The sequence below is a fragment of the Lichenostomus cassidix genome, chromosome 3 (assembly GCF_008360975.1).
Source record: "Lichenostomus cassidix isolate B80296 chromosome 3, HeHo_3.0, whole genome shotgun sequence".
Classification (NCBI taxonomy): domain Eukaryota; kingdom Metazoa; phylum Chordata; class Aves; order Passeriformes; family Meliphagidae; genus Lichenostomus; species Lichenostomus cassidix.
This window is the reverse complement of record NC_139483.1, coordinates 14,506,241-14,519,163: the sequence shown is the minus strand read 5'-3', so window position 1 is coordinate 14,519,163 and position 12,923 is coordinate 14,506,241. Positions and strand designations below refer to the sequence as shown.

The window sequence follows — 12,923 nt, the reverse complement described above, 5'->3', positions numbered from 1 at the left end:
AACTCTTTTAAACACAGTAACTATTTATTCTCTGATTTTATACTGTGGAACACAATTTAATCTTTGTCCATGACCACAGCCCCTATAATATGAAACAATAGTGGTAATTAAGACAGAACAATTTTTCTGTTGTCAAGAGCTGTATTTCCATGGCACGGCATTCAAAAGACTCACCCCATGAAAGGATTAATAAAAACAGTGTAGCTATAATTTCTGAAGCAAGAGGAAATAGTTTTCATATGCAAATAATTTGGCTCCCATGCTGTAATTCTGCTAAGAAAGAAGCAGCATCAAGTTCAGTAGTGGGAAGGCAGAACTTCAAGGACGGCCCTTTAGAGACTAAAACCAGGCAAGTTAAAATGTGACCTAGAAAAAGTCCAGGATTTACTTTCTTTACACCCATCCAATGGTCCAGGCTCCACACAGTTAAATTAGAATTGCCACAGTTTGTTAAACATTGAATGCCCCTCCCTAGAAGCAATGGGGTCTATAATTACTCCACACCAGGTCAAAAAGCTTTCTTGTTTCTGCTAGTTCAGTAATCAAAAGTCGTAAAAGTTCTCTCACTCAGAGGTTGAAGCAATAAAATGACTAGTACAAGAGCTGTAAATTAAAGTGCAAAGAGAAACAGATGAACTTTGGTAACAGCTATTGCAAACTGAAAAACATAAGGGAAACTCATGAAATGTCAAAGTAGTCACACAATACAAAAGCAATTTATTTCAGTGAGGGACAAAAAAAGCAAGACACTAATGGCACCCCCAGCTCTTTCAGCCCACTCTGCTGTCCATTGTGTCGCTGTTTGTGGCATGAGATTTTTCTGCCCAGCTCATGGGTGTATTTATTCACCTTTGCTTGGGGTATGACTACGCACACAAATTAGAGTGAGGCAAGAGTGGGTGGGGATTTACAGCATGTTAGCTGCTCCCTGGAAACTGCCAGTGTGCACACTGTGACCCTGTTTTCATTGAGGAATACATGGCTTCTGCTCACTGCCAGGTACAGCCATGTCTGTGGGTTGTTACTGGGGGTTACCTGACAAACTGTAAATCCACACCCTCACTAGTCCCACAGCAACCTGTACAAGTCCAGCACAAGCAAATTCAACAACAGGTTTTATGACAGAAGTACTCTGTGCCTTCTGATAACACCACTCTGAGAGACAGGACAACTCTCTCTCTGTACAGCCATCTGCTTCAGTTCTGCCTACAGCCCAGAGAGGTTGTCATGCAATAAAACACGTCAAAAACTACTCAGAACTCTCTCGAAAAGTTTTCAACAAGTGTTTTGACCAAGTTCCATCTGTATCTTCTTTCACAGAGAATAGCTAAATGGGAGGGGGGGGAACCTCTTAGATGCCAAAATTGAAACAATTTTAATGTAAACAGAGCTTCTTTTACTACAACTTGCGATCTCGTGTTTTCCTCTGAGCCCTTTCCAAACCCTACAGACCTGAGGGATTTGGCACAGTATGAAATTAGAAGGTTTGCCTTGCTGCTGTGCAGTAGTCTGGATGAAGAGTTATTATCGTTTTTACATCTAATGCTGTTTATTTTAAACAGATTTGAATTCTAACAATGGAAGTTCTAACAATGCAGTCAGTATTGGAGCCATGGAGATGCATTTTCAGGTACGTAAAGATGAAGATGACAAACCTGTTACTGGCCCCACCCTCTAGAGTTAAGACTAAGCCCTGGCAGAGAGGTGAGGATGCCACAACGTATCAGACATGTTGGTTTCTGTAATCCTCAAAGACACAAATAGAACATACATTAATTGCATGAGCATTTCTCTCCTGTGGCTACACCCTGTCTAGTTTTATGAACCTCTGAACCAACACCCCTTTACCTCTTAGTAGCTACTCTTACTTTCAAAGGTCTCCAACTTGATAGAGACCCAAGCTGTGGGCTTCTGAAGCCTAGGACAGCTTTGTGAGGGTTGCCACTACCTCTGAACTAATTTCCATCTTCAGTGTGCATGATAATTTTGTCAAAATACACAAACACTGTGTTGTTATTAAAAAAAAAAGTCACGATCTAGAAACAGGCCAAAAAGACATAAACGTGTAAAATAGTTCTGTTTGTTTGTGGTTTGTTTTGTTTGAGGTTTTTGTTTGGTTTTGGGTGGATTTTAGTTTTGTTTTCTGGGGATTTTTTAAAAGTGTTTGGAAGTAGTTAGACACTCAGTCTAGCAGAAAGACAGGACTGCTCATTTATTTTCTTATTGGCTCATACTTGACCACCTCCGTATGGCCAAAACATTTAAGTTCTTCAGGACTCCTAATGTTCTCATTATTCAAATCAGTGTAACAAGATTTACCTGTTTTCTGGTGGTTTTCAAGCAGACAGGAGAAATAAAATACACAGAAGCACCAGTTTTACTGCAGTCATATGAGCAGCAGCATGTGTCGATTTGTGACAACATGGAATATTCAGAAACACATCGTGGACAAGGTACTGTACATAATTTCTCAATATTGCCCTCTTGCTACAGACCTTTCAAGGTTTCATTCTATGCAGATGAAGAAGTCTGACAAAAAAGTTGAATGCAAACATTCTGAAGCTGTCCTAATAAAAAGTTCCCGAGCAAGTCTATAATATAATGATATATGTAGCAACATCTACCATCCAAAATACCTGCTGGCACTTCCAAGCATCAGTGTTTCTGGTTGTTTCTATCTTTGTCAACCTTAACCAGTTAAAAGCCATCATGAATTTTCAAAAGCCATTAATTTTGTTGGAAAATACTAGTAAGACTATGTTTAACAACTTGGTATAATACATGACCTATTTTATAGGCATGAGACTTTGATTATCTTCAGGAGCGTACACCCAAAACCAATCAGGTTTGCAGCCTCTGAAGAATCTCAGTTAGACCAAGATTGCTAAATACCCCAGTGGCACTGATCATGCTCTCTCCACTCATCTCTCTGATCTGCTGACCACAGTGCATGTCACAGCCCCACCTTGCATCGTTTCCTGATACTTCGGGAGTGACTCATACATCCTTGCGACTTTCCCTGAAAGCAGATTTTGTCCCTTTTCTGTGCCTGGGGAGTTTCACAAAGCCCACTTACCTAATTTCTAGTGAAGACCTGGAAATGACCTTATGTCATATCCCAGTATCACACTAATTCTTACTGGCTTCAGAAAGAGCTGGATTTATTTCCTTGGATCTGATTCACAGTTCACTGAAGTCGACAGAAAATCTCCCACTGGAATCAATGGAGCCTGAGTATTTTAATGAACTAAAACCTTATTCTCCAAACAGATCTGGATCAGATGTAAATTACTGAGCAAAAGTTGAAAAATATAGATCACATGAGATTTCCTAATGCAAGTTTACATACTTTATGTATGTAGGGCTTGGTGACCAAAACATTTTTTCTTTTTGCCATAGAGTAGAGCCAGTAATGTGCTCGTAGCATTTAAATTATAATTTGTCTGAGCTGTAATTATGCTTTAATAAGAGTAAACCACAACTAGCCTACACTGCACTGCCTAATCAGCAGTCAGCTATTTGATAAGAGGAGGTATCTCCAACAGTTGATAAAAATTATCCTGTTTATAACCAATATGCAAGGCCTTACCTTTAGAGCTGTGTGCTGAGGAAAGCTAATATAGAATAGCCACTGATTATGGTCACGTATTTCAGCACAAAGAGGTAAAATCACCCCAAAAGGTACAAAAAAAGATACTGTCTCCCACCTCCCAGACACCAAGGTACCTGTGTCATAAACTTCAGCACTCAGGCCCTTGTATCTGTTCAGCCTCATGTCTGCTCCACCAGCTTTGATTCTATGGAGAAGCTGCCCTCAAAATAACCTGGAAAGACGGTAAGATTAACACTGCTGTAAATGGTCCCTCATTTCCATGGCCTTGCTGGTGAATGACATCACGTAGAGCAACTCTCCTTCAAAAACACTGAGCAATGTTTAAAGAATAATTTCTTCACACTTGGAAACTTGGCAAGACCACAGGTAGTGAGCTCCTTATTAGCTCCTGCAAATTAGAGCTGAATTAAATGCTATGCTACTGAAAGCAGAATGATGCACCAATGTTTGCACCAGAGTTATAGAATTACTTTCTACAGGTGCTAACTCACAGTTTGCAGTGTGCCCCAACACAACAGCAGCAAAACACACTGTGAGAAGCTTTAGCTCACATAAATATCCTAAGACCACTCAGCCCCTAGATAATAAAGGTTATGGCTATTTTTTGGCAACCAAGATACCTATTTGGTATTTGGAGGTGGTCATAAAAGCAGAGCTACCTTCAGTAATAGCCACTCCAAGGTTTCAAGACTGCTTGGATTTTTAAACCTAGGCACAGAGGTTTACCTACACAGAACAAGGATCAGGAGAAGAAAGAGGACCAGCTGTACCCAGCCTGTTCTGTTCTCTTACATTTACGTATAAAAAAAAAATAAAGGCAAAAGCCTATCATAAAATTTATTGGTCCTTATTATCAAGGCTTACGTAGTCCAGCTTGGCAATTTGATAATGACAAGATAGCTCTTCTCATCTTGAACAAACCAGTACATTAACATGGAATAAGAGGTTATAGTAAGGCAGACATTTCTGAACTTATTGATCCCACTCATGTTTCTGGAAAATGCCATCACTTGACAAAAGTGATGTGAAAAGTCCTCATCTGGAACTTTAGTCTTCCCAAGTTTTCATATTGCTAGGTCAAACTTTCATCTTGAGTCTTTGACAAGTGTATCAGAAGAATACACTTATCAATCAGAAACCACAAGAAGAATCAAGATAAATGCTACAAAACTCTGATTTGGGCTGTACCAGGAGCAAATCCAAAGAACAGTCCTTTAACTCAGACCCATTTGAGACAGCAGCAGGGCACTGGAGACAAAAACAAAACACAAAACCAGATACAACACAAACACAGCTGCGCACTAAGACAAAACCACTAAGATATTTTACCTACACTTTCGTTTCAAACATGCAAAGTTTTCCAACAGTTTCACTTCCTGAGGTCTGCATGTGCAAAACAAACATGTTTTTATTGTACAGTGAACTGGTAAGAGACAGCTTCAAGTCTTTGGGCAGAATGTCATTCTGGTTTCATCCTATACTCAACTTGTTTTTCTAGGGGTCTAATATATCTTTTGGAAAGATCTATGCATATTTTTAACTGAATTAATAAACTCAAGGTTCCTGAAGCATTTCCGGTATACCATACCTATCTTTTGTCTTCCATTTTAGCATTGCTTTTACACTTTGGAAAGCTAATTTAAAGTCTGCAGCCTGCTTTCCTGTGTTTCCTCCTTGGCAGCCTCGCAGGGCTCCAGCACTACCTCCCATTTTGTGGGTTCCCACAAAGCTGCGCTGCTCAGAGACAAAGCACTCAGGACTACTTTTTCCTGAACGAGGAAATGTGAATACTGCAGCACCAAGAAGGAACCTCCAGAGCAGCGTTGAGGTAGAGAGATCTACTATGAACTTTAGAAAGGAACAATAAACGAAAATAAAAACAAAACACATAACCAGTAAAGATCCTTACAAAAAGGCTAATTCTGTACGGGAAGGCGTTCTGTTTTTTAATTTACTGAGGCATTATCAGGATTTATGTCAGTAGTTCACACGGCACCCCCGGATGTGAACAAAGCTCACTGTAAAGTGCGAGTATTCCCCGCTTGCTCTCAGCTCGCCGAGAGAAGTGTGGAAACATCCCTGGCCTGTCCCGAGGGAACAGCCCGGGGCCACCAGGCCAGGGCAGGGACCTCGGGGCCACACGGGCGCTCTGAAGGTCAGCGGCGGGCGCGGGAAGCCCCGGGCCGGGAGGGACACGGGCTCTGCTCCCCCTACCCGTGTGTCAGCGGGCAAACGCGCCCGGGAGCTCCCGATCATGACTAACACTTTCCCCTCGACGGCGTGGGCAGCTGTCCCCCGACTCCCGGCGACGGCCCCAGCCCGCCCCTCCGCCCGGGCGGGGTGGTTTCACAGCTGGGGTGGTTTCACAGCTGGGGTGGTTTCAGAGCCCCGGTAAAAAGCGCGCACGGCCGCGCCCTGGGGATGCCCCTCGCATCGCCGCTCCCCCTCCCCGTTCTGCAGCCCAGGCGCTATTGGGGCCGGGCCGGGAGCGGGTCCGCCCTGCCCCAGCCAGTTTCGCCCAGGAGCGGGGGGAGGAGGGGGCGGAGGTGGTTTAAGAGCGCGCCCGGCCGGCCCGGGGGAGGAGCCGCCGCCGCTCCCCCCGCGCGTCCCAGGTGTAACCGGAGCCGGGAGGGCGCGGCGCAGCACCACCACCTGCGGAACCTGTCGGGCGACTCACACCGCTCCGCCGCCGCTGCCGCGCACGCACCGCTCCTTGTCCGCCCGCGTCCCCGAGGACTTTCCCCCGGCCTCTGCGCGCCCCGCCGCCCGCCCCAGCCATGAAGCCGCTCTGCGGGGCTGCGCTCCTGCTGCTGCTGCTCTGCGCCGCCGCCAGTGCCCAGCAGAACTGTGAGTGCCCGCTCCCCTCTGTGCGCCCCGCGCCCGCTCCTGACCGGGCTTCCCCGGCCCGGGACCCCCTCCTACCCCCCGCTCTCCGCAGGGCTGCCCCTGCAGCCGAACGGCGACACCATCCCCTCATGCCCCCTTCGCCGGGGGCGCGGAGGGGAAAGGAGTGTCCGGCCCCAGTAGCGCCCCTTTGTCCGCGCCCCGAGGGCAGCCCTGGCGCTCCGGAGGAAGCCTTCGCCCCGCGCTCGGCGAGGGAGGGCGGGTGGCCGGGGGGCAGCGGGGGGTGCGGGCACGCCACGCCCGGGCGGTGAGGGGTGGCTTTGTTCGTCCTGCCCGGCGGCGGAGCGCGGGTGGCCGTGCCCCGCGGTGTGCGGCTCCCTGCCCGGCTCACGGCCGCGCTTCTCTTGCAGCGCCCTGTGTCTGCGAGAAGAACAAGCGTGTCAGCAACTGCAGACTGGAAGGCGGCCGCTGCCGCTGCGACGCCATCGGCTCCGGCATCACCGTGGACTGCACCACCCGTGAGTTGAGGGGCACGGCCGGGTGGGTGGCGCGGAAACAGAGCGCCGGGGAATATGTGAGAATGACCGCTGAGATCGCAGCAAATAATGGAGTCGAGGAAGGAATGCTTCCTCCTGGGCTTCCAGGTCAGCTGGTGATGGAAGACAAGCGTTTAGGGCTCCTCTGCTTGTACTGATGTAGGCTCCTCAGTATTCGTTCTGCAATGGCAAGGATTTCTCAAAGATGATTCTTTGGCTTCCTTACAAGTACATATCATTACTTTTCCTACAAATTTAGATGGGAAAGAGCCTTGTAACAAGATCATACTCCAGTTTTGAGCTTAGCTAAGCTGTGAGAGAGCCTCTGGCTGTGAGGAATGAAAGCTGTAAATCCTACGGCTGGACTTGCTAGGCCTTTGCCTTAAGAGGCTTCCATACCCCAGTTGTATTGACTTTATGCACCACCTACATGTTAGACACCTGCTCTTCCGTGTAATGGCTTCAGAGCTGGTTGCTGTGATGTAACCTTGTGTTTGTACGGACTCAGAGCTCTGGTTTGGACATGCGTGGTCTGATGCTGCATAACGTGCCTCTCTGGTTATTTTTAGTGACTTCAAAATGCCTGTTGATGAAAGCAGAAGTGATGGGCTCGAAATCGGGTCGTCGTGAGAAACCAAAAGATGCGTTTGAAGATACCGATGGCCTCTACGATCCGGAGTGTGAAAACAGTGGTGCTTTCAAGGCGAAGCAGTGCAATGGAACCACCTGTTGGTGTGTGAATACAGCTGGAGTTAGAAGAACTGACAAACATGATGCAGACTTGAAGTGCAATCGATTAGTCAGAACGACGTAAGTCTTTCAGCAGGGTGTGCTGTGACATGAAAACATTCCTGTATGAGGCTCTCCCTTGTGTGGATGATGCACTGGGTATGAATGAAGATGAAGCAATCAACACTTGGTTACTGCTCGGTTTTTTTCTTCAGAAACCAGGAGAGGCATTGAAGGGGGTTGGAAGAGACTTTTCTTCCTTTGTTTTTGTCTCCCCGTTCTGCTTTTTTTAGCCTGGGGTTAGATTTTTTTTTTTAATGTTTTATATGCATGTACTTCAAGAATATTCATTGTACTTCAGGTGGATCATCATTGAAATGAAACATGCTGAGAGAAATGCTCCTCTGAATGCTGAATCTTTAAAGAAGTAAGTGGTGATAGTAAGATGTCATGGCAGTGTCTATGTGCCCTACTAGGTATCTAGTGTATTTCTAAACAGTTGCTTAAAAGCAAGTTCAGCACTGAATTAATTTGTCAGACATCTTAGAAGTGAGCTGCAGGTCTTTCATAGAATTGCTTTTAAATTTTTTGAAAACAAATTCTAAGGAGATTCCCTTCCATATAAAATTGGCTACTTTTTTCCCTCCTCATGTCAACAGACTAAAAGAAATGGAAGGTAAGAGGTGAAACTGTCTAGAAAGTAAACTGAGAAAGATGGTGGGACTATATAGAAGCAGCAGGAGAAAAACAAGAGTTTAGCTTTTTCTATTTTTTTTTCTAAAAACCATACTTGTAGCTATTAGACTGCCTCCTTTTCAGAACAAAAGCTACTGCCCTCTAGCTCTTTTTTCTGAGCTCTTCAAACTGGTAAGACTCTTTTGTCTACCACAGGTGTTTATTTTTCAGTAAGTGCATCTTCACTGTTAGGAGTTAATTGAACTCCGGTGTAAAGGCAGTGTGCTGGGTTTGGTTGGGGCAGAGTTAATTTTCTTGGTAGTAGTTGGTGTGGTGCTGTGTTTTAGACCAGTGACCAAAACGGTGTTGATAAATGTACCAGTGTTTTAGCTGCTGCTGAACATAACATTTGTAATGTCACAGCCTTCTCATACTCTCACTCTGCTGCCTCAGTGAGTAGGCTGGGAATGGGCAAGAGGCTGGGAAGGGGGACAGGGTTGACCTAAATTCACTGAAGAGATAGCCTATGTTGTATAATGTGATGTTCAGCAATAAATCTGGGGGAAAGTCTTTTCCCGAGTAGCCATTGCTCAGAGATTGCTGGACATTGATCTGTCAGTGATGACTGGTTGCTTTTACATCACCTGGGGTTTTTTATTTCCCCCCCACAGCCCTTTCACTTACCAGACTGTCTTTATTTTAACTGATAAAGGTTGTTTTGGTTTTTTCCCCTTGCTTTTGCCCTTCTGATTCTTTTCCCAATCATGGTGGAGAGGGAAAGTGAAAGAGAGACTAGGTGAGGGTTTAGCTGCCAGCTGAGGTCTACCCACCACAGAGACTGCAGGAAAAAACGATTGCACTGGTCTTCTCAACTTCTGAAATTATATGTGTGAAATAGTACTGTTTTTAACAGCTATGGCTTTCATATCCTTACAGGTTTTTCATGGATACCATTACCAATCGCTATCTGCTGGATGGCCGCTACATAGCCAATGTTCTGGTAAGAGGCACATAATATTTAGTAATGTATTAGGACTTTATTTTGTTGTGAGTAACTTTGAAAACCCTTATTTGACTACTGCAGTACAGCCTGAGTTTTAGTAGAAGCTCTCAAAACAGTGTCACTCACTGAGCAGTTAGCAAATAGCTGTATCTGAACAGAAGTGCTGAGAAACTATACTGCTCTTCTTAGTCTGGTGACTTCTTTGCTTCACTTAAAAAGTGGAATTTGAATCCTACTGTAAACAGTAGGCTTGAGTTGAAGAACTATAAACTTGATCCAGGATGTGAGTTTACGAACTGGATCAAAATGTTTTGGTGAATTTTAATACCATGCTATATTTTTTTTTTTTTTCAGTATGAAAAACCCCTCATTACTATTGATTTGAAGCAGAATTCCTCAGACAAATCTCTCGGAGGTGTGGATATAGCTGATGTGGCCTACTACTTTGAAAAAGATGTAAGTGTGTCACGGGTAAAAAGTCTGCCAGAGGCTGGATGTGTGTATTGCACTGCACTGGGGAGTCTGGCTGTGTGGTGGCCAAAGCAAGGTGAATTATTCCTGTGGCAAGATAAACACCTACTACAATGTGAACTAGCAAGTCTCTCTTTTCCTATCTGTTTTAGGTAAAAGGTCAGTCCATCTTTCATAATAATGCCGGGCTGAATGTCAGCATTGACAACGAAGAACTGAAGCTTGAGAGGACAGCGGTCTACTATGTTGATGAAATAGCACCAGAGTTTTCCATGAAGTCTCTGACTCCTGGCCTTATTGCTGTCATTGTAGTGATAGTAATAGCAATAGTGGCTGCAATTGTTGTTCTGGTAAGTTCTAGCAAAGCTGCCAAGCAGAACAGTACTGGTGCAATTTGGGAAGTAACACCACACGTATTTGGACTCTGATAGAAAGTCTTCTTCTGTAAATTGGCATCTTCAGACATGGGAGGTGGGAAATGATGTCACTGTTTCAGGTTACAACTGAAGAGTGTCACCTGGAAAACAAGTACTGGAAACAATTCACTGAGGTGAACAAAGTACTTCCTGGTTTAAAGTAGCTGAGAGTGACGGACAGGGGAGAGGACAGCTTCAATTTTGTTTTTAAAGTCAAAACCAGATGAAGTTAATTGTATATCAAGACTTAAAAAATATTGCATCTTTCTCTTACAGGTCCTCACAAGGAGGAGGAAAGGGAAGTACTTGAAAGCTGAGGTAATTAATTTCTATTTGTGGTGTATATGTGAGGAGGAGATTGAGCAGAATCCAGAAACTCCTAAGTTAGCTGTAGGTTAAAAGGTTGCTTTGGGTACTTCAGATGTGTTCAAGGAGACTGAAAGTATTCAAATTCTATAGCTAGTTTTCATCTCTGTGTAGTTCTGTACTACTTTCAAAGGCAACTGGTGATCTGCTGCTTTTCCCAGGGCTGAGGGGGTGGGGTTAGGTTTTACTGCAAGTTCTATTTTGCATATGTATAGCAAAGGGCTGTGCAATCCACAGGAAGTGCTGATAGTCTGTGAAGACCTTTACTGAGGTATTTGCATGGATCTGGCAGTTTCCATTGAAGAGCTGCTTTCCAATGGGATAGTAAAATGGTGCTTCACACCAAGTGTGGAGCCTTTTGTGAAGGAATCCAAACAATGTTGTAGCTAAATAGTGCCTTTTTCCTTTTTTTTTTTTTTCAATCTGATGATTTTGGCATGGTTGATTCTGTTAGTATTGCATCAAATCCATTTGCTAATGAAAATCTGGGCTGTTAAATCCTAATGGCTTACAGAGTCTTAGAGTTGAGAAGTAGCACAAATGTTGATCACCCTCTACCTCCTCCCTTCCAGGTGAAGGAAATGAACGAAATGCATAGAGGACTGAATCCTTAAATCAACTGAAGTACTATTCAAGCAAGAAGACAACAAAAACACTGGAGGCATGAATCCTAACTCTTAAAAGATTCCTCCTGAAAGGGAGGCAATTGTGCTCACTTAATGATTGATAAAACTCTTAACAACCAAGACTGGTTCTTTCAACTACTTTTACTATTTGTTGAGAGTTAAATGCCCCATCTAACTCAAGTCAAACTTAACTATTGCTCCCTGAATTTTTTTTTATGATGATGAAACGAGTTGGCAACTGCTGTTACTAGAGTTTTGGAGCATATATACTTAAATGGTTATTTTACCTTTGTGGGAGTTTATTGAAAATAATGATTTTGTAGCCATGTTTTAACGAGACTGTCTCCTGTTTAACTGGACGTGCGATTTTTATGGCAGTTTGTACATATTTGAAGTTGCTGTAACTTTTTTATGACTTGAATTAATAAAACTTTGAAACAGGCTTCTAATTCTTCCATGGTGAAGTGATAATCTCCTAAATTATCATGCTTACAAATTCATAGTTGAATGTTTCCTTAAAGCAAGGAACCTCAGCATAGCTGAAAATATTCTGGAACTCCAATTAACAGTTTTAATAGCCCTCTAGTATAAGAGCATGATTTTTTTTCTTAAAGCTGTGAAAAGTGTGCAACAAGAGTGAAATGATAATGTACAGATTGTTCTATAAAATCAACATGCCGAGAATGTAGTAATTTCAGGAATGCATAGAGTGCTCTTTCCAATGCTATGTAAGTATTTAAAATAAAATAAGCCTCTAATCTAGAGCATCTGTGGTTCAGGTTTGGGGGTGGGCAGGCCTGGCATCTGCTGGTGGAGCTGGGGAAGAGCAGTTTACCCCATTACTGTGATTTTTGTGCATGTCAAAGCCGTTGCACAGCAAGGAGCTGTTTCTGCTGTTGTTCCTGTTCTCTGCCATGGATGCTGACCACATTTTCACAGGCTCTCTGCTTCACAGAGCCTTCTTTGGACAAGAGAGCTTGCTTTGGCTGTTGGTAACCTGTGCCATGCATGTTGGCTAGCAATCCCTCAAGCATATCTGATTTATAAAGGAAATGCTGTAACTTCTGTTGCCAAAGAAATAATGAGATGCAAGATAAGGAACTGAATGACAAACCTTGTTACTAATGTGGTGTGTGTTTTGACCCACCCAGGCTAAAACAGGAAAAGTAGGATAAACTACCGAGAGAACATTTTATGAACTGCTCATGAAATTAAATGTGAAGGATGTCCCATCAGTGTGCCTCTTCGATTATACCAGGGATGTTGCTGAACTGTGGTGGTGTTACCTCCACCATCACAGTTCACCTGAATCCCTTCTGCCTTTCAACAAGGTACCTCACATGCATGCGTTGCTGTGTGGGATATTGTACAAAAATCCTGAAGCAGGGAATTTACTGGAAAGTTTTGCAGCCTTTTCAGGCAGCTTTGTTAGTGATAACTTCTGCAGGGCAGGCTCTCCCTCTGCTGATCTGTGCCATTCCCTTTCTCCCCAGGTATGCGGGCAATCTGCTGAGGTGTGATGAATTTTGTACAATTCTGTAAGCTGTTAACTAAATAAAGCCGAGTTTTCAGTAAGCTGGTCTTGTGCTGAGTTGTGTGTATTGTCTTCCCCGGGTGCTTCATCTCCATCTCTACTCTCTTCAA

The 12,923-nt window shown here is 44.0% G+C and overlaps 1 protein-coding gene and 1 long non-coding RNA gene across 2 annotated transcripts; both read left to right on the top strand.

Moving 5' to 3' along the window:
* The first annotated feature begins 941 nt into the window (after positions 1-941).
* LOC146439121 (uncharacterized) lies at positions 942-2,449 on the top strand. Its single transcript, XR_014851227.1, has 3 exons — positions 942-1,221; positions 1,563-1,630; positions 2,345-2,449. It is a non-coding gene; the product is annotated as an uncharacterized LOC146439121 (long non-coding RNA).
* A 3,733-nt stretch (positions 2,450-6,182) lies between these two features.
* Positions 6,183-11,721, top strand: EPCAM (epithelial cell adhesion molecule). Its single transcript, XM_085054604.1, has 9 exons — positions 6,183-6,460; positions 6,868-6,975; positions 7,563-7,803; positions 8,084-8,149; positions 9,334-9,397; positions 9,755-9,856; positions 10,024-10,221; positions 10,564-10,605; positions 11,226-11,721. The coding sequence occupies exons 1-9, from the start codon at positions 6,391-6,393 to the stop codon at positions 11,265-11,267; spliced, it is 933 nt and encodes a 310-aa protein (XP_084910730.1). The 5' UTR covers positions 6,183-6,390; the 3' UTR covers positions 11,268-11,721.
* The last annotated feature ends 1,202 nt before the right edge of the window (positions 11,722-12,923 follow it).